At 46.4% G+C, this 24,729-nt stretch overlaps 1 protein-coding gene across 2 annotated transcripts; it reads left to right on the top strand.

Annotated features, from left to right (window-relative positions):
• Positions 1–837: 837 nt before the first annotated feature.
• DRC7 (dynein regulatory complex subunit 7) lies at positions 838–24,461 on the top strand. 2 transcript variants are annotated; one of them, XM_035119620.3, is made up of 18 exons: positions 838–875; positions 3,508–3,692; positions 4,832–5,006; positions 7,607–7,732; positions 9,089–9,283; positions 12,239–12,397; positions 13,027–13,245; positions 14,111–14,239; positions 14,964–15,036; positions 16,274–16,402; positions 16,855–16,983; positions 18,065–18,291; positions 18,697–18,912; positions 21,631–21,741; positions 22,212–22,322; positions 22,948–23,142; positions 23,477–23,616; positions 23,904–24,461. In XM_035119620.3, the coding sequence occupies exons 2-18, from the start codon at positions 3,547–3,549 to the stop codon at positions 23,995–23,997; spliced, it is 2,574 nt and encodes an 857-aa protein (XP_034975511.1). In that variant the 5' UTR covers positions 838–875; positions 3,508–3,546; the 3' UTR covers positions 23,998–24,461. The 2 variants fall into 2 exon arrangements, with proteins under 2 accessions (XP_034975511.1, XP_088528266.1); XM_088672140.1 differs by having other exon boundaries at positions 870–989.
• The last annotated feature ends 268 nt before the right edge of the window (positions 24,462–24,729 follow it).

Here is a 24,729-nt window from a genome sequence, read left to right as displayed (position 1 = left end):
TTTTACCACAGGTTTTCATACATTGCAAGCATTACTCAAATCCTGCCAAAGTTTTTAGTTGTTTACAGTGTTCTCTTATATACATTATCAATTTTTCCTATTCCTTCTTAAAATTCTTCTCTTCCTAATTACTTATTTTCCCAGTCAATTTCGCCATTTCGGCATAGTCCATCATCTTCATCAGCCATTCGTCTCTGGTCAGAACTTTGTCTTCTTTCCATCTCTGGGCCAGTAGTATCCGTGCTGGTGTCGTCGCGTACATTATCAATAAAAGCAGGTATTTAAAATATGGAAAAGTTGACTAAAAACAACAGTAGCTAAAAAGAGATTAAACACATGTTATATTCTGCATGTCTGGATAGGCTGGCCAAAACAAAAAATGTTTGAAGTAGGTGCTGAAAGGGATAAGGTGAAGATGCCTGCCTGATTGATTTTAATTGGCAGTGAGTTCCTAGTGCTGGAATTGTGGGATGAAGCGGTCAGGGGAGGGCGCTTCAATGTAACCAAAAAGCCCCACTACCTGACTTTCCCCAATTGTAACTTAATCTTAAAAATAAAAACGCAGCTAAGGAAACCATCAGAAAAACCACCAGGCCCCCAATAAATTACGAACTGGGACAGCTGCACCAGCTGGGTTTCTGCCTGTTAGATTTTGCATCCTTCGAGAATGGAAAAACATGGTTCCCACCGGAAGCTAAACTGTTTCAATTGTCGCAAATGTGCTCTTTCTTTGCAAACTTGGAGAGAAGACAGCTCAGAGCTCGTTTCTGGACGAGGAAATGGACACAGACGACTACAACTCCCAGAAGCCTCAGCTTCCCAGGAGGTGGTTGCCATGGAGACAGAAATCAACAGACCCAGGAGAACCTGGCGAGGTGAGTGAGTGGGAAGGGCGAGCGGTCTGTGCAGCTGCTGTGTGCGCAGTTTCAGGAAGGGAAGAGAAAGAAAGTGTGTGCACAAAAGCTCATCTACATAAACAGGACGTCTTGGTAGATATTCTATCCCTAGCTTAGCTCCCCAAAGAGGCCGGTATATGTGTGTGCTGTGTGTGTGTGCTGTGTGTAGGGGGGGGGGGATGTTAGCTTAATTATGTGCGTAATGCGCACTCTAAACCTCCTCTCCTGGGCTTCCCTTCAACGGCTTTTCCCGGTGTCATTTACATTTGCCGGCCTGGGAAAGCACTAAAGCAGTGGAGCAGATCGTTTAATGGCTGTTCAGTGGACAGAACAGATAACTGACTTGAAATGAAACCACTTCCAATCTTAACCACCTGGCCAGCAGTATTTCGTTGGGCCAAGATGGTGTCATTGTTTCTAACTCAGCTGTCCAGAGCCTCTGGGTTTACCCAGGAAAGGTAAATCATCTGAAATAAAAATGAGGTGAAATAAAGTTGAATGGGGCAGGTTTCAAAATGCTGAGTGGTCAGTTGGGATCTAGGTTTGTATGATGGAGAGGAGGTTCAAGCGGGAAGCTGTCATGAAATTAGAAACCATTATGTGACATTGCGGATGAACTGCCTGTGTGTGTGTGTGTGTGTGTGAGAGAGAGAGAGAGAGAGAGAGAGAGCACTACATGACTTGGTCAGATGATGGTTGTGTATGCATGAAGCATTTTCCTTTGCCTGTTACATACTTTTTATATTTTCTGGCAGCATTTAAACTTTTTTTGCTTGTTTAAATTCACACTAATTCCTATTAAATTGTCCAACTTTTATATAATCAATGTTCATCAAGCAAATATCTTGCTGTTGGTTAGCTTCTATTTTGTCAAGACCATGTTAATCAAGTAAATAAATTCTGCAGCCATTTTAAAATAATACATTGCCAGTTCTTTGGCTCAGTTCTGAGCAATACTAGATGTCCCGCACCCACCCACACAAAGCATTTCAGGGGGCAATCCAGACAGCCTTCCGTCTTAGTAGGCCTTGGTTGAAGGAAGGAACACTGACATGTCCTTGCATTTATCTGTATGCATAGTTCTCATTCTTTCCCCCAAAACAAGTGGAAATAAAGGGGATTTTCAAGGTCCTATTGTCATTTGGTTATCTCTGCTGAGCACAAAACAAAATCAGAGAGCAATTTGCCTTGCCAGCCTTTCTCTTCTTTCTCTTCTGTTCATTACCCATTTTGTTTATATTATTGGAATTGCCTCTCTAATAAGAATATTTTTTTTTTGAAGAATGGTGACAGGGGCAGAGGGATCAGCCATAGCTGCCAAGTTATCCCTTTTTTTAAGGGATTTTCCCTTATGCTGAATAGGCTTCCTCGCGAGAAAAGGGAAAACTTGGCAGCTATGGGATCAGCATTCACATAGTTCCAGGGCTGAAAAAGTGTCTTTTCAACTCTAATTTAGGGCTGAGGAATTTCCATTTCACAATCTATCCAGGGATGTTTGGGGAAGGATGTGGGGAACATCCCGCTTCTCCCCGATTGTAATCCTTGCATGATGGAGCCCCTCTGATCCTGGCCAGCTCATCACTGCAATTCATGATGGTTTGAAACAATAAATGGCCCAAGGTAAAGCAGCAACTCCATTGACCTCTGCTGACAACCTTCTGATGTTGCACTGTAAGGGTGTATGAAAGCAACCACAGCAGATGTTCATAAACGAATGCGCTCTCTCTGTGTGTATGCATGCTCACACAGTTCACAGTGCAATCATATGAAGTCTACTCAGAAGCAAGTCCCATTAATTTCAATTGGGTTCATTCCTAGGTAAGCAGGTATAGGATTCCAGCAGATGTCACCAACCTTTTGGAGCACATTTGTGAACCAGAGAAACTGTTGTGGACCCCACACACAAAAGCACACCCTGTAATCTCTTCTATTGGCGACATCAGAATGCTTCTTTCCAGCCCAGTTTCAGCAGGAGTGTGTGCCAGAGGACCCAAAGAAGGCCTCTGTGGGAGTATGTGTGGCACAGCTCACTGGCAAAGAAACAGGGGTGCGGGGGGAGTGTACTGCCCCCAGCGGCATGATCCTGGTGGCGTGCCATTGTGGCTGCCCCCTCCCATGCTGGGCGCCACACCCCCACAGGCGGTGCGCCATGCCCCTGTGGGCAGCATGCCATGCCCCCAGGATGTGCGTCAGCTATGCCCCCGCCTGCTCTCCGCCCCCCCCACCAGAGCTTGAAGCTCTGCCACTGCCACAGCTGCCACATTGATGACCCCTGGTTCAGAACATGCTGAGCTAGATGAACCTATGACATGGCCCTGGGTAAGGACAGCATCCATCATGAAGTTGCTCTTGTCCAGTTGAAATCAGCAAGACTTGTCTAAGGCCTGTGGATTTCCTTGCAGTGCTAACCCCATTGATCCTCAATTCAATAGGATTGACTTCTGACTAGACATGGTTAGGCTTGTACTCTAAAGCAGCGCTAACAACCTCTCGATGCAGCATGTTGGCCTGCAGAGACCTTTTGTATGAAGTGGCAGATAAATATAAATAATATCGATAATAATGTCAGAGGTAAATTATTTTTAAACACTTCCCTTCATTACTGCCCTAGGTCTTCTAAACGCCGACGTGTGCGGTCTCTAGGAGCAGGATGGAGAGCAGTCAGGAGAGCTACATCTCATCAGGAGAGGAGGAGGAGGAGGAGGAAGAGCTCTCCTCCTTCCTGCTCAGCGATGAACTGCAAGATCTAGAGAAGCAGCTGTCCCACATCCAAGTCCATGTTCCTGAAGTTGTATTGTAAGGCGGGTCTTAAAATCCACCTCTGTGTGTGAACATGGAAACACCAGCTTCATCCACACCTTCCTGGCTTAGACTTTGCTACAGAAACCCCAGCCCAGATCAAAAGATTTTGCATGCTTCTAAAACAGATGGGGAGCCTGTGGTCCTCCAGATGCTGATGGACTCCAACATCCATCATACCCATGCATTTGGCTGGGGCTGATGGGAGTTGTAGTCCAGCAACATCTGGAGGGCACCAGGTTGGGTCTGACTGGAATATGTAGACAGTAACTGAGCTAGATGGTTCAATGGTCTGGCACAGTGTAATTCAGCTTCCTATGTTCTTAAAGCAGGAAAGGGGAACCTCTCACTATCTGACCCTTAGGACTAACCCCAGGCCACACACCCTCTCCACCCACACCTCTCACCAGCCTTCTTTCACATCCTCCTTGAGTGATTTTGCCTGGCTGGGACGTGTCCTTGTGGGTGAACGACTAAGGGACTTGGGAACAGTTGAGGGAATTGGCTGTTTAGCCTGGAGGGGAGGAGACAAAGAGGTGACATGACAGCCACCTTCAATTATCTGAAGGGCTGCCACATGGAAGATGGAGCAAGCTTGTCTTCTCCTGCTCCAGAGGCAGGGGCCTGAGCTCATGGATTCAAATGGCGAGAAAAAGGAGATTCCAACAAAACATTTGGAAGCATTTTCTGAGGGTAAGAGTTCAACAGCAGAATGGACTCTCTTGGAAGGTAATGGACTCTCCTTCACTGGAGGTCAGATGGCCATCTGTCAGGGATTTTTTAACTGTGCTTCTTGCATATCAGGGGGTTGGACTAGATGGCCCTTGGGGTTCCTTCCAACTCTGCAGTTCTATGAACACTGATGGTGCCTTTTGCTTGTCTGATGAAAGGATGGAGAGGGGTGTGCCAGTGTGTGTGAAACTAGAATACTGCAGAAAGGAAAAATGTGCACTCTTGCCATTGGCCTGTGCCCACCCCCCCAAAGTTGCCTGGGAGGGAACATGGCCCATGCACTGAAAAATGTTCCGTGCCTCTGTCCTAAAAGAAGGAGCTTGCTTGTATTGAATGCTGCAAGGGTGCAGCTAACCCATTGCTCTACAAATGGTCTATTTATCCACTTGTTCTTCTGTGTACAGTGAATTTGACTGGAGTTCCGTTGACACCAGCAACCTACCCGAGTCCTACAAGACAAACTCTCCCAAGGAGCAAATGCTGTTGCAGGTGGCTGACAATTTTCACCGACAGTATGCGCATCTCTGCCCAGACCGCGAGCCTCTCTTCCTCCACCCTATAAACGAATGCCGTGTGGAAGTAAGTGGAAGGGCTGGGATTGGTCCAAGAGCTTTACTCAGCTTACAACTGCAATCACATGGGCAGAGTTTTGCATGAGGTAAGGCTCACCATGCCTTAGCTAGCAAGCTCTTTTCAGAACCAGGCTCAGACTCTACAATATATGGAGAGAAAATAAAGGAGCCCCTCTGAGCATGTGCAGTGTCCTTCGCTTACCACATACTTCACTGGGTGGCCTTCCAGACCTGGGATAAGGTTACTTTGCATTGTTTCTGCCTACATCCTCCCTGTGTAGAAAATAAAATTCTGTTTAGACATTTTGAGTTCTCGCAAGGAGTCCTGGGAATTGCAGTGTAGTGAGTTTCCCAAGCACCTGCCTTCACCAATTACAGTACTCCAGGAAGAATGACTCATAAGCCAATTTAATACTGTAAAGGAGATACGCACATATTTGTGCTACACCTAGTGCTGGTACCAGGCAAATTTGCACCCTAGGCAAGGCTAACTACTTGCACACAGACTCAAAGGTTGCTCACTTCAATTTTCAGAAACGTATGTATTGTATAAAAAATGAAAAGGACATAACTTGAAACTGCTAAATTTATTTTAAACTGCAAGAATAAATAAAACAACAATCTTTGATTGTCTTTCTCAAATACAAAAGAAAATGTAGCGCGCAAATCATTTTGAATAATCCTGTGGATTGTGGTGTTAAAACTGAAGTCTCTTAAAACTTTCAATCACAGGAACATCAAAATCTCACTTTACGTGCCTTTTCCTATGCAAATTTTGTCACCAATTCCTTCAGGTCGAGTGCTGATACTTGGGCATGTTCATTTGATATACAGGCGACTCCCCACTTATGTGGGGGCTATATTCCGAGCCCCCCCCCATAAGCGAAATTGTATAAAGTGGAGAGCACCCTCTATACACCCTTTAAACGCCCTCGCTGCCCCTCTCTCTCCAATCCATACCAAAAATACTGTGTCCAAAAATATCCACAACTAGAATTGTAGCCCTGGAGCTGGCAAAAGGACGTACAGGAAAGCTGCTGCTGCTGCTGCTGCTCTGCTCCCCCACACACCAGCTGTTAGGCAGGGAGGCTGGGCAGCATAAACAAAGCCCCACTGCATCTCCAGTCTCTTTGGGGCGTCCTCTGCCTGCAGGGACATCCTCTTCAGGCTCCGGGCCCGGGGAGGGTCTCCTTGCAAGCCACAAGGACTCTCCAGATCTCTCCTACTATTTCCAGGTTTGAAGTACTTCATTGTTTTCCGGCGCTGTGCATATATGCAGTTGCGTGCGAGTCGATTGCACGTAAGTTGGGAACATCGGTAGCTGCTAAGCCAACTAGTCTCTTTTGCAGCCTTGTTGAGCGTATGTAAGTTTTTCATAAATTTCAGCTTTGAGAAATTGTGTTCACCACTCGTCACTGAAGGATGACAAGTGAGAAGGATCCTTACAGAAACAGATAATAAAGGCACATTATCCAGGAGTTTTTGTACTTGTAGCGGCATAGACTTTGGAAGTTTTTGAGCTACTGCTATAAGTTCACACCATCAATATGTTTTGTTTCTGCTGTGTATCAGTGATTTTTCCAATTTCTTGCAGGCCTTTAGTACATCTTCAGCAGATGTTTTGTTGATAGTGTATATATCATACAGGAAGTCAAATAGGGAATTGTGTTGTTGTAGCAGTTGGAATCTCTCTTCAACAGATTGTATAGCAATCTGATCTAAGACAGCATAGTAGAAACCTACTTCAGATTTCTACTTTGAATTTCAGCCATAGCTCACTAGAATAATGAATACATTTTCTAAATTAAATTAAGACGTGATAGTAAGATTTAAAATTAAATGAATTTTCACTTTTTATGTGTGTGTGTGTGAGAGAGAGAGAGAGAGAGAGAGAATAAAGCTCTGTGCAATACATAATTCAGTGCAACAGTTGCACTAGCAGAAACTGGTTGTGCATAATCTGCATATCATTTGCACAAATGGAGCAAATCCCAAACAGCAGTTGGTGAGTATATGCTTGCTTTGCCAGATGGCCATTCGGAAATTATTGATCCAAATGGGGAATTCCTCAAAAGAACCCCCCTTTTTTGCTTTTAATTGATTGATTGATTTATGTATTTATTATTTAAATGGCTTAATTGTTTTGCAGAGTGGGTTGTTTGTCATACCAACCACAAATGAAGATAATTTATTTTACTGAAATCAACATGCTTAGAACTAGAATATAGAAACCTTTTTTTAAAAGTGAAAGCTGTGATTTTCACATGTGCAAAAGCAGCCACACAGCTGTGCTTCCAGGCCATAAGTAGCCTATCATTAGTTGATAATGCTTGACTTTGCTATAAAACTGATTCAGGTTGTTTGCCAATTTTGACTCTCCGGGGCAGAAGAAGATGTTCTCTTATATTCAGTAAAAGAAGATGTTCTCTTATATTCAGAAATGTTCTGTAAATTCTTCCAAAGAGTAGCCGAGACATGTTTGAGAATTGAGTCCGAATCATAGGTTTGTTTTGAATGTATTGCTCTCGCTGAAGCCCAGACTCCTTCCTTGTGATCAACCTTTCTCCTTCACTGATACATCCACAAACCGGTGCTATTTTCTTGCAGAAATTTGTGAGCACCACTGTGCGCCCAACTCTGCTTCCTTACTCAGAGTTGTACAACTGGGATGGCAGTGCCCGCTTTGTGGCAGACTATCTCACCATGGAGCCCCTTCCGTCTCCTATCGCGCCGGTAAGAAACAGGGCCTTTTTGCATTATTTTCTTTGCTCAGGTTCTTTCAGGCCATGTTAGCCAACAGCACAGGGAGGTGGGGGTTCACCTGGGGCATATCTCAAGGTCAGAGCAATGCAAAGAACCATTCCGGGTGCTGGTTTTGACTTGGGATCAAGTGAGACAGGATGCTCAGTATGTCATTAACAACCATACCTGCTTCTTCAGGGAAATTAATAGCAGGTATGGTGTGGGTGGGTGATTTTCACCAAGACTGCAAAAAGAAGGAATGTTTAATCCTTTCCTCCAATGCCACAATCACCTGCCAGCTTATATTAGCCCCAGGAAGCAGGAGGAATGGGGGAATCTGTCAGTTTCTCTCTGCTTCTCATTTCTTCGTCTTAAATTCAGTTATCCACATTTCTCCAGCAATTTGCATTTTTGAAAACATTCTCGTGAAAATTCACCAGCATTTTAGCGTGAATTTATCCCAATGAACACATTTCATATGCAGTTTTGCCTCATATGCTCACTTTTGCAAAGCAACATCCCCTGATAGAATATTATTTCTGTATGTTATTTTCATGAATCAATGCATTGTTATACGTACTTTCTCCCTCATATATGCATTTTTGGTAGTCATTGTAGGATTGGCAAGCTGCATTCAAAAATTTGAAGAAGAGGGTTTCAAAGGATACCATTGTTTCGGTTCTCACTTTGTTTCAGAAAGTGTGAATTTGACAAATTTGGCTTTAAATGTGAACCAAAAGACACACCTCCATTCCTGTTCAGTATAAGGCAGCTTACAACAACAACAACAATTTGTTGCTTCTAACCTGCCCATCAGGGGACGTGGGTGGCACTGTGGGTTAAACCACTGAGCCTAGGGCTTGCTGATCAGAAGGTCAGCGGTTCGAATCCCCGCGACGGGGTGAGCTCCCATTGCTCAGTCCCTGATCCTGCCAACCTAGCAGTTCGAAAGCACGTCAAAGTGCAATTAGATAAATAGGTACCGCTCCAAGCAGGAAGGTAAACGGCATTTTCATGTGCTGCGCTGCTCTGGTTCGCCAGAAGCGGCTTTGTCTTGCTGGCCACATGACCTGGAAGCTGTACGCCGGCTCCCTCGCCCAATAACACGAGATGAGTGCCACAACCCCAGAGTCGGTCATGACTGGACCTAATGGTCAGGGGTCCCTTTACCCTTTACTTTAACCTGCCCATCTGACTGGGATGCCCCTGCTACTCTGGGCAGCTTCCAACAGAATATAAAAGAACACATTATGTATCCTAAGTCCCTAACCCTTTCCATGACTATTTGGGCTGCAAGAATAATGCAGGGGGCTATTTCATTGAAAACATGGTCTTTTGTCTACACAGCCTGGTTATCTGTACTCCCCGACTACGATCCTGCGCTACCAACGGGGGAACTGCTTTGACTTCAGCATCCTGCTGTGCTCTCTGCTTATTGGCGCAGGTTATGATGCCTACTGCGTCAATGGCTATGCCACCCGGGAAATATGCATGATGGATGAGTCCAGGGAGGTGTGCCCACTCTTGAAAAAACCAGAAGAGGTGAGAGCTGCGGGTGTTTTCAGAGCCAAGCAGTGTGTGAGGGGCTTTAATTAGGAGCAGGGGGTGGGAATTGAAGGGCAAAACATCAGTTGACTCCTTGGCCATGGCTCAAGAAAGCTTTGCTAACTCTGTTCTGCTGATACTCTCCCAGGAGATGGCAACAGGAGCCGCTAGGAGGCAGCAGAGGCATCATTTGTAATGGATATCAGAAAGATTCTCTCTCTCTTTCTCTTGTATATGTTGATTACTTCTCTATATTTCATTTTTCAAATATATAAATTTTATTTAATCATCCATATGCATCCCTGTATTTCAACTGCATATTCTTAGTATAAAGTATCATACCACATTTATATGTTTATATAGAAACATTTATATGTTTATATAGAAACATGTAATTTGCACAGGTTACAGGTAGGTAGCCGTGTTGGTCTGGGTCGAAGTAAAATAAAAAAACTCCTTCAGTAGCACCTTAAAGACCAACTAAGTTTTTATTTTGGTATGAGCTTTCGTGTGCATGCACACTTCTTCAGATACAGTGAAATGGAAGTCCCCAGGCACTTATGTAGAGAAGGGGTGGGGAGGGGTGGGGATGGGGATGGGGGATCACTCAGAAGGGTGGTGGAAGTGGGTGATTGACTGACTGATAGCTGTTGATGACCGAAAACGACTGCAAATGGTTTTGCATGAAAAAGCAAGGGTTGAGATGGCTGAAGATCGCTTATCATGTATAATGAGATAAGAATCCGATATCTCTGTTCAAACCAGGTCCCTCCATGGTTTTGAGCTTGGTGATAAGTTGTAATTCAGCAACTTCTCTTTCCAGTCTATTTCTGAAATTCTTTTGTAGTAAGACAGCACATGGTCTTTAATATATACCGTGCATAAATACCACGTGCTACTTGCACATTTCATCGGTATGTTTGCTATATATTCTTTGAAATGCCTAAGATCCTATTTGAAAAGATATAAATGCTGAATATTGTGTATGATATAATAAGATGTAAAGACTACATGCATGCATGTTAGGTATTAACTGTGTCATAATTAAGAAAAATAAAAATAAACAATTGAATAGTGTATCAATGTTCATGTAAGAGCACACAAAATCATACTCATCTTATAATAACATAAAGTCTACCCCAATCCCACAAAGTTTAGAGCCATTTTTTTATATTGGTGTCTTGCCAAATGCAAGGTGGTTCTTTTAATGAGATTCAGAAACAATACAAACACAAGTGAGTGAGAAGATTGAAGGTTTTATTCTAAACAGCAAGCAATATATACATTACCAAGCAGGCCAGTGTGGTATAGTGGTTAACAGCGGTAGACTCGTAATCTGGTGAACCCGTTCATGTCTCCGCTCCTCCACCTGTAGCTGCTGGGTGACCCTGGGCTAGTCACACTTCTTCGAAGTCTCTCAGCCTCACTCACCTCACAGATTGTTTGTTGTGGGGGAGGAAGGGAAAAGAGAATGTCAGCCGCTTTGAGACTCCTTCGAGTAGTGATAAAGCAGGATATCAAATTCAAACTCTTCTTCTTATTTTCAAGCACTTCGATCTGCTACTGGGAAGCCCTCAAGAAGTGGCGAGGTGACCCCCAGGTAGCCTCAGTCCATGCACGAGCTTCTCAAAACTATGCCCCAAAACCATCCGATTTATAGATAGCTAACTTTGTTAGTCTACGTGCCTTGCCTGACCAGCTAGTGCAGATTATTAATTAGCTACCCCCTCTTCCAACACCACACATTCCTCCAAACAATGTGAAACATCAATGAACGTCAGAAGGTACCCTGCATTATCACTTCCAACAAATCAAAGGCTGCTCTCAGCCATCAAATAGCAGAACCATGAGATAGAGAGGGGAAGTAAACAGAGGCAGGAAGAAATGACCATGTCAGATCACTGAATTCCTCGAAATACAAATATCTTCCGGAAAGGATTGCCCCTACAATCGGTCCAATGACTGGAGCAATTCTGGGAGCTTCTGTGGGCGAGGATACTTCTCCTTGTGGAGTTGAAGGGGTTTCATTTCTCCAGGGGGTGGGTTGGCCACCCCTTCCCCCAATGTTTTAGTCCCATAGGTTCCTACATCAGCTGATGAGAAGCAATTTTGGGATTCTAAGCATCTGCTTGCTTGCTTCTTCTGCTTCCCTTTTAAACATACCTCTGCCTTTCCTCCAAAGAACTCATGGCAGCATACACGGTCCTTCCTTCCCATTGACCTCCCAGCAGCCCTGCAAGGTAGGTGAGACTGAACCATTCTGGCAGGGTTGCCCAGGTGAGCAAAGATTTGAACGCAGATCTCTCCAGACTAAGTCGACCATTCCCTTTCCAGTACACCACATTGGCTTATACAGCAAGATCTTTGCTCATAGTATGGCAAGTCCCATTCCTATCCACCCCCACCCCTGGCTCAGTCATGAACTGTAATAAGCCCACACTCTTTACACTTCCAGAGGCTGTCAAATAAACACACACAACCTTGCCCAACTGCATACAGGCATCCTCTGCTTAATGGCAGTTCATTTAATCTGAAGGTAGACAGAATGTGAATGTAATATTCTGGCAGATGAAAGGCAGTGTAGTGAATGAATGAATGAATGAATGAATGAATGAATGATGTAACAGCTCAGTGGAGGCTGCTGTCCACTGGGACGGGTAGGAGGGAAGGCAAGGAGTCCAACAGTAGGTAGCACCAGAGCCAATGATAGATGGAGACAACTAATTCTGGTCTTGTCCCCATCCTCCTCCCTGCTGAGTTCTATAAGGGCAGGCATAGGCAACCTTGGCTCTCCAGATGTTTTGGAACTACAACTCCCATGATCCCTAGCTAACAAGACCAGTGGTCAGGGATCATGGGAGTTGTAGTTCCAAAACATCTGGAGTAGCACCCTACTTAATTGAAAGGACTTGCCTCCACTGGAACAGCTTCCTTTTTAATTTATGACTACAGGTCGCAGTGGAGGCTACAAAACAGAAGCCCAAGAAGTACGCCATCAAGCCCCCCCGGGATTTAAGCAGCAAATTTGAGCTGCGCCAGGAAGCCAAGCAGCAGGCAATTGTGCAGGCTGCTCTGGAGAAGAAGCGGAAGGAGGAAGAGGAAAAGAGACTGGTGAGCAAGGCGTGCAGAATTCTTTCTTGCTGCAGGTGGAAGGAGACCCACCCACCCACACCCTGGGAAGAATCCCAGGAGCTGAAACATAGTTTCCCCCAAACGTTTTCATTTGTGCAAAAAACACTACACACACACACACACACACACACACACACACCCCTCTTTGTGCATTCATTAGGATTGCCTTTCACTTGATCTTACTCAAAATTGCCTTCAGTGACATAATCCTCATTTAGCAACAGCATAGTTTGTCTGAGCATCTGACCTCAGGCCAGCCAACTAACCATGGTTAGTTTTCTGACAACAAACCATGATGTGAAACCATGGGGTTTGGTTTTTTTGCCAATTTACAAACCATGGCTAAGTTTGCCCAACAGCCCAACAGCCTTGTTCAGCTGTGATGATTTGTTTGGCCACCTCAAACATTCATCAGACTGCAGTGGCACAAAGCAAGAACAGCTATAAAACAAACCAGATTTTGGAGAAACAAACAATGGCTTGTTTTTTCATCTCTTGAACAAACCATGATTAAAGTAAGCCATGGCTCAGTGATGTGCACAAAGGGGGAAGAACAATTCCTTTTAGTTGTATTATAGTCATTGCTCTTCTTTGTTTCTGTGTGGCAGGAAGCTGAGAAGCCCCCGCCAGACACTCTGTATGGTCTCCGAGTCCATGCCTGGGTTCTGGTTCTTTCAGGCAAGCGTGAAGTGCCGGAGAGTTTCTTTATCGAGCCTTTTACAGGGAAAAGCTACAGTACCACAGATGATCACTTCCTTGGTATTGAGAGTGTCTGGAACCACAAGAATTACTGGGTCAATATGCAGGACTGTTGGAATGCCTGTAGGGTAAGCCAACGAAATGACTGGCTGGGTCTGAGTGTGGAACAATTAATTGCCTTCTGGCTAGAGGGGAAATGTTTCTCTTCACCAGATCTAGCCTGAGTGATACCCTCTAGTTATTGTTAGACTACAACTCCCATCAGGCTCTGTCCACGTGAGTGATGGCCAAGGATGATGGGAGTTGTAGTCCAATAGCATCTGGATTTGTAACGGTTGGCTATGCAAGCTTGGCGTCACTGACAAATGGGAGCTATCAAGCAGTCTAGGAGTGTTAAGAAGTGGGATGGGGAACCCTGCAGGCCCTCCAGATGTTGTTGGACTCCAACTCCCAACAGCCACAGCCAGCAGACCAATGGTTGGAGATGATGGGCTGCGTAGCTCCTGGAGCCCTCCTTGAATCCATCATGTGTCACATGCCTCTCCAACTTAGTCCTGCCTTTGGCACACACTTCCCATTCTAAATCAGGCATGGCCAAATGCAATTCGACATGACACGCAGGTGGCTGCCCTCTCTTTCCACCCTGGCAAAACAGAAGGGGTGTTCACACATTACATTCAATGATTGTACAGTCCATTGAGCTGCACCCCCCTGCAGTGATTCGTTCAACAAGTCTTCAGTCTGTGTAACTGTGAGCAAGATAGCGGAGCTGCCCAAATCAGAATGCGTCCATGCATAGAGACAGCTTCTTATACCTGCCTTTGGTGCAATGTGTGAAGGAGCCTCCAGGGAAGGAAAAGGAAAGAGGTGGAAAAGAGCAAATGGAGGACGGGGTGGGGGCACAGCGGCAGGGTCTCCAAATGATCTGGACTCAGAGCATCCCTTGCAAAGTTCCTGAGGTCTGATTCCTTTGGCAACTGGTTGTTTTTCCAGGATCTCCAGTTTGACCTCGGGGACCCCGTGCGGTGGGAATTCATGTTGCTCGGCACCGACAAGCCCCTCCTGTCACTGCCAGAAATGGAGGAGGAAGAGGACCTTGTGGAGGACGAGGTGGATGACATGGTGAGTCATCCCGCTTTCTTCCTTGCTTGCCCCTCAGTGCCAGATGATTCTGTGCCGTGCACTAGCTCTTCCTGAGGATGGGCTCATGCCTTCCAGCAACCTTCCCCAACCTGGTGCCCTCCATATGTTTTGGACTACAAAGACCATCAACTCCAGTTAGCAGGACTGTGCTGACTGGGGCTAATGGGAGCTGTAGTCTATTGACATGATGTCACCTATTTACATAGGATCAGAAGTCACTTGAGCAGCAAAAGATCCTAAGAATGCCCTCAACCCCCCAATTCCTCCTCCTACCTCAGAGCAGACTTGGTGAGTTCGTGTCCCCATGACATGGACTCAGCTTATCACTGAACTTTCATCGTCCCAGTTTCCAAGAGCTGACACTCTTGGCCTGACCAGAAGTAAATGGGGTGGCGGGTTGGACTGTGGTTGATCCCAGGAAATGTTCTTGCCTTCCTTGTTGGACCAGACAGCAGCTGGGTGGCAAAGGGGAAAGAAGAGAACCTGAAAGAGTGTTTGGCGTTCAGCAGCAGAGGATCAAATAGAGCAATGCAGGAGATCAGGAAGAGGCTGGCTGACTCAGTGGCAAGTCAGGACAGTGATTCCTTGCCATATCAGATATGGAAAGTAGATGGGGCTTGCCCAGGTGAATATGGGGGTAGGTGTTTTGGGCAGAGCAGGATTCAGCCTCCTAACGGCTCCTTCTCCTGGGTCTTCTTGATAGATGAAAGAAGAGGAAGCAAAGGGCTTTGACATGCCTGCATCCTGGGTGGAGCAGATCCAGATATCTCCAAGAGGTATTCTTCTCCCCACCATCAGCGCCTTGACTGTGTTGTGAGTGGCCAGAGTTAGATCACTGGTGCAGCTCCTCGGGGCTTCAGGGATTGCTTCTGGAGAATTTAAGAGCGAGGCCATTCAAAATGGAGACTGTCTTGTCCTCTTCCTCCTCCCTATTCTTCCTGGGGCTAAGAGAGCTTGGGAGAAGACAAAGGTCAATGTCAATAAAGATCTTCCTTGGATGTTTTTAAACAGAGGTTGGGTGGCCACCTGTCAGGGGTTTTTTTTAGTTGTGATTCCTTCATTGCAAGGGGTTAGACGGATCTTGGGGTTCCTTCCAGCTCTATGATTCTGTAGGCCGTGCTGGTCTCAGTGACCAGTTGGGAGGTCATGGGATGGGGAAGGAAAGGAGCAGGAGGATCATTTGGGGATCATGAAGCAACGAAGGATGAAAGGACTATAGAAGGCTAATACCAGGCAGAGTACAACAGCCACTTCAGGCAGCAGGTGAAGGGGCCGAGGAGCAGCAGCAAAACATTGGAGGATGGAGCTGGGTATATCCATGACCTGACACCCCTACCCCCTCAAAGACAGCTGCTTCCACTGTAGTCAGGTGCAGCTGCCTGTCCCTTATGGCTTCTGTACATGGAATGGGAGGGCCGCCATCTTTGCCTCAGGCAGCGGAATGTCTTGGGCTGGCCCTGTGAGGGGGCTGAGAGGAGCCACAGCAATGTCCAGGCTGGTCTCTGGTGAGCAAATGAAGAAGTGAAATCCAAGGAAGTTGATCAGCTGACTGTTGAGGCCTGCGTAGCACCTTGCATGGAACATTAGAATGATTGAATTGCAGAGTTGGAAGGGACCCCAGGGGGCCCTGTAATGCAGGCAGAGCTAAAAGACTTCAGAACTTTAACACCAGCTCTTGGACCACCTAATGTAGCACTACAGATAGTGTATTCCAGTGAGAAGTTTAAATGGGGATTTGTTTATTTATTTAGAGCATTTGTGCCTCACTTTTCAGCCCAAAAGGACTCCCAGAGTGGTTTACAGGCCGTCAGTTAAAACTAGACAGTCCCTGCCACTTCAGGCTTACAATCTAAATGACATCCAAGGAGAAAGTGAGGGAAGGGGGCGGGGACAAGCTCAGGTGCCAGTTCTTAAATACTGGTTCTTATAATGACTGGTTTGCAGAGCATTTTGTACCATTAAAATGCATGCTCCACGGCCAATGGTCATCTTTGTTCGTCTTCTTGCTCCTAGAATTCGAGACACGTTGTCCCCAAGGCAAGAAGGTGATTCAGTACAAGAACGCCAAGCTGGAGAAATGGGCGCCGTATCTGAATACCAACGGGCTGGTCACCCGCCTCACCCTCTTTGAAGATCCAGACCGTGAGCCAGCTCTCTGGGGTTCTGGACAGGGGTCTCTCCCAAGCCCCCCTAGAGACGCTGTCAGCGATTGCACCTGCTGGGTGACATCTGCGTGCAAAGCAGATGCTCTACCCACTGAGCCACCATGTCGGCATTGCCGAAAGTTGCCCCAGTTTATGGGGCTGATAGGAGTTGCAGCCCAACACCACCTGGAGGGCATCATGCTGGGGGAAGCTGGTTTTCACAGCATAATCATTTACACCAATCTTTCATTGGGTTCTCATTTACTGTAGTCAAGGTCTGATTGCTCCCAACACCCTTCTAGCGAAGTCCACAAATGATGGAGGGGTTCATTTATTATTTCCCACTTATATCCCACCTTTCTCAAGCAGCAAAACCTCCAGGGCCATCTCCGTGTGTCTAGCTTGTCTGTAAGCTGCCGTTGCCATGGATTGTTCTCTTCTCCTCCTAAGGCACCAAAGTGCTGGAAGTGAAGGAATGGTATAAGAACCGGGAAGACGTGTTGGAGACAAGAGATTTGAATAAGAAAACGGAAGTGACGAATGAGTTCTTCATGCCTGGGCATGTGCAAGGCCTCAAAGGTGTGTGTTTTTACATTGTAGTTTAATAATAATAATAGTAATAATAGTAATAATAATTATAATAAAAATAATAAAATAATAATAAAAATAAATAATATATTATTTATACCCCGCCCGTCTGGTCCCCCCCCCCGCCACTCTGGGTGGCTTCCAACACACATTAAAATACATTAAAATATATTAAATATATATTAAATATATTCCAACACACATTAAAATACATTAAAATATCACAGACTTCCCTAAACAGGGCTGCCTTTTGGTATTTTCTAAATGTCAGGTAGTTGTTTATCTCTCTGACCTCTGATAGGAAGGTGTTCCCTGTAGCTTTGCTTCTCGCAGTGAGGGAACAACCAGAAGGCCCTTGGCACTGGACCTCAGTGTCCGGGCTGAACGATGTGGGTGGAGATGCTCCTTCAGGAATACAGGACCGAGGCCATTTAGGGCTTTAGGGTGTTGCACAGGGTGGGCGCCACTACCAAGAAGGGCCTCCATCCCCAGATGTGTTTTGCTGGTTCCTTCTCTCTGCTATCCTTTAAGCTGTAGAAGAAAATCATCCCATCCTTTAATCAGATCATCTTTTGCTTCTCAATTGGGCTCTTAATTGCAGGTTTTATTATGCATAGAATCATAGAATTGTGGAGTTGGTAGGGAACCCAAGGACCATCTTGTCCAACTGCCAACAATGGAGGAATCACAGCCCAAGAATCCCTGACAGATGGCCATCTGACCTCTGTTTAGAATTCTCCAATGAAGGAGGAGTCCACCACTTTTTAAGGGAGCCTGTTCCACTGTGGAATGGCTAATATTGTCAGAAAATTCTTCCTAATGTTTGATTGGGATCTCCTTTCTTTTAACTTAAGTTCATTGGTTTGGGACCTCTCCTCTGGAGCTGGAGCAGGAGAAGACAAGCTTGCTCCATCTTCCATCTGACAGTCCTATGAATGTGGCCATCATATCACCTCTCACCTTACCATCTTGCATTTTACAGGATATAAATATAACACATCAATTAAATAAAAACAACACACCTTCTTTACCTGGCAATTCATCCTATTGGGCTTCTGTTTTGGGTTCCTAGCGCACATGTACTTGACGATGGACCCCGAGACAGATCGCACCATGGAGTTTTATAGCGAGACGCGGGTGGACGGCCTTCAGAAACGGGTTGAAACTCCCAATGACATGGAGGAGTATTTTGAAGGACGGTCGGATTTCCTGTACTACCGGCACGCTGAGTTTGGCAAAAGAATAAAGAAAGCAGGCAACGCTGCGGCCATCACTGAAAGCAATGCCCGACCTATACTGGTAAGTGGAGCACAGAGGCTCCGAGTACAGCTGGGGTAGCACAGTCCCCCCCGAGAAACAGAGCTGCAGATCGGGAAACCCTTGATTGGCTCTGGTGCCACCTACTGTTGGCCTCCTTGCCTTCTTCCCTAACAGTTCCAGTGGGCACCAGCCACCACTACACACAGGTTGGCCCTCCCAGCTCTTTGCCGTTGCTCCCAGCATCCACGGACTCACTCTGTCTAATGCTAGAGCCAGCTCAGTGTGTGGCATAACATCGCCTAGCTGCTGCTGTGCCAAAAACTTGCATCTCCTCCTCTCCCTCGCTCTCCCTCCCTCCCTCCACCCACTCCCTCCTGTTAACTTGGTGGCTAGGAGTTTGATCCCGGCTGACACCCCCTTTTGCTCTCCACATGCTCTTCCCAGAAAATCACTGAGCGGTTCTACAGGAACCCACAAAAACCAGCTGACGAAGATGTGGCAGAGCGCATCTTTTCGATAGTGGAGGAGAAGATCTTCTTGACCTACCACTGCAAGGAGAACTACATCACCCCCTCGAAGAGGGACTTCAACAAGCGGGCAGATGTGGACAGCATGGGGAATAAGATCATCATGACCCATGACATGTGCATCAGCTACCTGGTAAAAAAAAATAGATGGGAAGATCTACATGTTGCAGAGAGCAACAGGAGTAGCAGCTGAGATGGGGCAGAGAACTTAATGAGTCGTGGGCTGGCCAAGGTTTGAACTTCAGTGTGTGCATTTGGGGACATACGTTTTAACAGATTTCTTTTTTAAAAAAATATGGCAGCTACTTAGCCGGGTAAGAGCCATGTGGACTACCACTCACCATACCTAACAGCAGGGCTGGCCTTGGTCCTCACATACTTCTTCCTCCCCTTCCCTTGTTGTTGTTGTTTAGTCGTTTAGTCGTGTCCGACTCTTCGTGACCCCATGGACCATAGCACGCCAGGCACTCCTGTCTTGCACTGCCTCCCGTAGTTTGGTCAAACTCATGTTCGTAGCTTCGAGAACACTGTCCAACCATCTTGTCCTCTGTCGTCCCCTTCTCCTTGTGCCCTCCATCTTTCCCAACATCAGGGTCTTTTCCAAGGATTCTTCTCTTCTCATGAGGTGGCCAAAGTATTGGAGCCTCAGCTTCACGATCTGTCCTTCCAGGGAGCACTCAGGGCTGATTTCCTTAAGAATGGATAGGTTTGATCTTCTAGCAGTCCATGGGACTCTCAAGAGTCTCCTCCAGCACCATAATTCAAAAGCATCAATTCTTCGGCGATCAGCCTTCTTTATGGTCCAGCTCTCACTTCCATACATCACTACTGGGAAAACCATAGCTTTAACTATACGGACCTTTGTCGGCAAGGTGATGTCTCTGCTTTTTAAGATGCTTAAGAAATCCCAGGTGGGTTATGAACCCCTTCCCTTAATGAACTGTGATTCCCTCCCTCTTTTGTCATACGAGGCAATCCATGGTTTGGAACAGAAAGCTAGACTAATAGTGAATAATGTATTAACAGATAGCTTTGAAATTACAAAAGGAACAAGACAGGGGTGTCCGTTGTCACCACTGTTATTTATAACAGTCCTTGAAGTCCTGACGAGAAATATAAAAGCGACTGAAGATATAAAAGGAATTAGAGTTGGATCCAAATAATATAAATTGAAATCCTTTGCTGACAATTTAGTAATAATGGTAGAAGAACCGCCACCCAGTGTACCTAAAGCACTGGACAGGATTGAGGAATTTGGGCAAGTAGCCGGTTTTAGACTTACGAAAACAAAAATGAAAACGTTAGTTAAAAATCTAAATGTACATTTGACAGAGGAATTGCAACAAAATATGGGAATAATGGTAGTTAAAAAGACAAAATATTTGGGTGTATGGTTAAGAATATATAAATTTGTTCAAAAATAATTACACACCTGTTTGGAAAGGGGTTAAGAGAGATCTAGAAGTGTGGGGAAGGGTGAAACTATCTTTTTGGGGAAGAATATCTGCTGTTAAGATGAATGTGCTACCAAAAAGTTATTTTTATTCCAAACAATCCCCGTGATCAGCGGGGTAGGCCACTTCAAAGAATGGCAAAAATGATTACTTTGATTTCTTACCCCTTGTTCGCCAGAAGACCCCAGGGCAGGTTTCAACCATTTAAAATGCAATAATAACAACAGTTCAAAACAAGTGACATTCACAGGAATAGAGTGAGTCCTGAAAATAGGTCGTCCTGAGCACCAGGATTGGAAATCATGGTTGGGTCGTGGTTTGCAACTGATAGTTTGTCAGCTTGGGATGTTGAGGGGGGGGGGCAATCTCAGGTTTCTCTCAAAACAGGAAGCAGAGGAAGAGAGAAGAAATCAGTGTGTGAGGGGAGGTGTGAGCTTGAGGCTCTTGGCAAGTTTATGCTCTTAGTGCCCAGCTGTGGTTTGGTTTGTATCTCAGTGGTGTCTCTCAGCTGAGCTCGTGTGCTGTAGCATATTGCCTGTTGAATGGCTGCCGGCTGGGCTATGAAATCCCAGGTGGGTTATGAAGCCCGACAAGTGAGCTTGGGCCAGCCACCATTTCTCAGCCCATCCTAACTTACAGGGTTGTTGGGAGAAAATGAAGGCGACCCTCGGTCCACCACAGCTCCTGCAGCTTCTTGAAGGAAGGGCACTGTTCAAAACTAAGTAGTAATAGGAACATATTTTAATGCTGCCCCTAGCTGACCTTTTTTGTATGGTTATCGATGACTTAACATTTTAGGTTAACTTTAAGCTAGTTAGCATCTTGTTCTTACAGTGGCGAACCAGATGCCCTAAAGGGAAGCCCGCAAACAGCACCCACTTCTCTTGTGAGACTCACAACTGGTATGCTGAGGCATACTGCCTCCGACAGTGGAGGGAGAACATTGCCTTCATGACTAGTCACCACGAAATTGTCTAGTCCTCTTTCAAAACCAGTGAAGCTGCCTTTTTGAGGATCCTGGACATATGTGCGAGTTGATGGGCAATGCCAGAACCATGTGCCTTCAGTGCCCCTAAGAGTGACCCTACTCTGTTTTGAGGCGGGGGCGGGGGGTTACAATTAAGCAGTCTATACATTTTATGAAAGAAATAACTGTGAAATTAGCTGTGATTCCTGCATTGTGGGGGCAGGGGGCCAGATGTTGCACTGGGTCTCTTCCAGCACTATGGTTCTGTGATTCTGTGTGCCATCTACACCTCTGAGAGTGACCCTCCCTTAAACCCAAGATGTCTTATGTGTTTTGGAAGGGCTGGCCATTCCTCCTCCTCCTCCTCCTCCTCCTCCTCCTCCTCCTCCTCCTCCTCCTCTCCCTTCCTCACAAGTTCCTTTGCCTTTAGGCAGGGTCCCCGGAGAAGGAAAATAAACTGTTCCACCTGTATGAAATGATGATGCACCTGATAGAGGACGAGAAAAAAGCCCGGCACCTAGTCTGGGAGTCAGAGATGGAGGTAATGGGAAAGGAGTGGAAGGCGGGTCATAGGCTAATAGTGGCCAAAGGCTTTGTCTACAAGCAAATTAGCTTGCAGAGCAGATTTGGGAAAGACCCCCACCTGAGGCCCTGCAAAGCTGCTGCTAGTTTGAGGAGGCAGAGTTCAGTTTTTAATGCATTGCATTCATTGCTCTGCTCACCACTGGCATATGGCCCTCAAATGATTGCCTAGAAGGAAATGTGGCCCTCAGGATGAAAAAGACTCTCCCTGCCTCTATTCCAAAATATAATGTGTGCCATTAATGATCACATTCGCTAAACACAAAACCACCTACACTCCTTTTTCAGATGTGGTGGATCTTTTGTTTTTAAAGTTTTTTGAGTCTTTCTAAGCTCCAGCAATCTCTCATGCCCAGAGTGTGCTATACGCACTGGCTGAAGGGGTGTGTTGGCAACAAGGTTGTTGCTAACATTTCTATCCCATCAAAGGTCCTGGATATTCTGAGAATTCGAGAGGAAGAAGAAGCAGCCAGCAAGTTGACTGTGTCTATTTATGATACCGAGAGGAACGAGAAGAGCAAGGAACAGCGAGAGGCAATGGTAGGTGATGAGGGTCATCTTTAAAATCAGGAACATTCATTCATTCATTCTTTACATTTATATCCCACCTTCCCTACAAGGAGCTCAAGATGGTGTACAAAATTCTCCCCATTTTATTCTCACAACAACCCTGTGAGGTAGGTTAGGCTGAGAGGCAGTAACTAGCTCAATGAGCTTCATGGCCAAGAGAGGATTTGAACTCTGGTCTCCCAGGTCCTGGCCCGGCATTCTTAACCACTGCATTCCCTCTTCCCAGGGAACCCTCCCTCTGATAGTGGTGGGTGGGGCCAGAGACCAAAGTGGGTGGAGCAATGGATGCCATTGTGCTAGGCTCATTCCGGCCATGCAAAAAGTAAAAGGTTTCTGCACACACAAACCCCTGGGTCAGGCCAGTGGGCCATCTGCTCCAGCATCCTGTTCTCACAGTGGCCACCCAGATGTCTCTCACCCGGGTGGGAAACCAGCAAGCAGGGTTCAAGCACAGGAGCCCTCTCCCCGTCCTGCGGTTTCCAGCAACTGGTGTTCAGAAGCATAGCAGCCTCCAGCTGTGGAGATAGAGCACAGCCATCGTGGCAGCAAGTGTAGTAGCCCCGGGCTCTTTTTTCTTTTTTTTCCCCTCCTCCAGGAGCGCATGCAGCAAGAGGAGCGCCAGCGGCAAGTGGAGCAGGATCTGGACTACCTGGCGCCTTTCCTGATCCAGATTGGTGGCATCGAAAAGATGACCAAGTGGCTGGCTTTGCGCCTGAAGGAGGACTGCCTCAACGATTTCAAGCACCGTCTCGTTGACAAGGCCAACCTCATCCAAGCGCGTTTCGAGAAGGTGCCTCCTCTTTCCTCCACCCTTTGGCTTTCTAGGTGGGAGGGCCAAAGCGCAATGGGCATTTTCTGCCTCTGGGGCAGAGAAACTCAACTCAGTTCACTTTTAAAGGTGAAGGTACGTAATCCACAATTTCCGAAACGACTGAACCAACACAGCCTGCTCCACTGCTTGTCATGGAAGACACCTCGGCTTTTGGTCCAATTGGATTGACAGCCAGCTCCTTCTCCTCCGGACCTAAGCTGCCCAGTGCCTGACCCTTGCTGAGCCCTGGCACAATACATCCCCCCTTCCCTTCTCCACACAGTTCATTCCCTGCCTCTCTCTCCCTGCCCAGGAAACCCAGGAGCTCCAGAAGAAGCAGCAATGGTACCAGCAGAACCAGCTCAACATGACCCTAGAGGATGAGGATGCCTACCTGACCTACTGCTCGGATGCCATGTTCCGCATACGCATCCTGGAGCTCCGCCTCAGCAGGTACAGCAAGCAGATCTTTATGGACGAGTTGTATGAACCTGTCCAATGGTTAAGGTCTGCCTCAGAGTCCCTGCAGGTGTGCTTGCCTGCTAGCTCTATGCTGCTGGCAGGCACAAGGGTCGGGGCCTTTTCTGTGGTGGCTCCCAGGCCTGTAGAACTCACTCCCTGAAGTGAGCATGGCTCTGATGCTGCAGGCTTTAAGTCAGGCACAGCATCCCAAAGAGCATAAATGCAATGTAGAGGATATGCCTCTTATTTTCCTCCTCGTCTTCTTCTCCCCTTCTCAGGCACAAAGAGAGAGCTCCTCTAAAATACATAGCGTTGGAAGAGAAACTATGCAAAGACCCTCGCCTGTCTGAGCATCTCAGATTTTATATGTGACTTTGCTCCAACTTTGCACAACCGTAGCTGGGAATGACCCCTTAATACCTCTTGACGGCTTCCTTGATCTGCCAGTGCAAAGTATAATGGCCAAAGAAGATTTTTGTTCTATATTGTTTACCATTGCCTTCCTCTTCTTCCTCCTCCTCCTCCTCCTCTTCTCTCCCTCTCTCCCTTCCTCCCCAGAAAACACTGGGAGCTTCCAGCCATGCAAACACCCAGTGAACTGTTTTTTCTCTTTGGGTGGAACTACAGCTGTCAGTTCTCAGTTGGGAGTGGGCAGCAGCACTCACCTGACCAATCAACCAGTGACAGGTCAGCTTACAGGCCCATGTCTGTCGCAAAAGCCCACTAGCTGCAGTCTGGCTCTTCTTGCATCTGTATTCATGTGAAGTGTCTTTAGGGCCCCTTCACGCCTGTTTCATTTGCCAAATGTGCTCCCAGTAAAATGTTTTCCTCTGGCATCTTTTGTTCTGTATCATAGAGTTTTAGAGTTGGAAGGGTATGCCGAGGGCCTTCTAGTCCAGCCTCCTGCAATGCAAGAATCTAAAAGACCATACGGTGCCATTGTTTGAAGGTTTCACAACCCTTCGCTGAACCTCTAGCTGAGGGCTCAGGGTGCCAGTCTCAGCTCCACTTTGCAACCCTCAGGACCCATCTATTGCAGTCCAGAAGACCTCATAGTGGTGAGCAGAAACTTCAGAGCAACGGGAATCTCCTCTCTGCCCTCCA

This window comes from Zootoca vivipara, chromosome 6, assembly GCF_965207765.1.
Source record: "Zootoca vivipara chromosome 6, rZooViv2.hap1.1, whole genome shotgun sequence".
NCBI lineage: Eukaryota > Metazoa > Chordata > Lepidosauria > Squamata > Lacertidae > Zootoca > Zootoca vivipara.
The sequence above is the reverse complement of the archived record's forward strand: the minus strand, read 5'-3'. Positions and strand labels throughout refer to the sequence as shown.

Coding starts and splice junctions, on each gene's coding strand:
- DRC7 (XM_035119620.3), top strand. CDS start 3,547: ATGGAGAGCAGTCAGGAGAGCTACATCTCATCAGGAGAGGAGGAGGAG. Junction 18,913..21,630: donor ACATGTGCATCAGCTACCTG/GTAAAAAAAAAT, acceptor CTTTGCCTTTAG/GCAGGGTCCCCGGAGAAGGA. Junction 23,143..23,476: donor TCCAAGCGCGTTTCGAGAAG/GTGCCTCCTCTT, acceptor CTCCCTGCCCAG/GAAACCCAGGAGCTCCAGAA.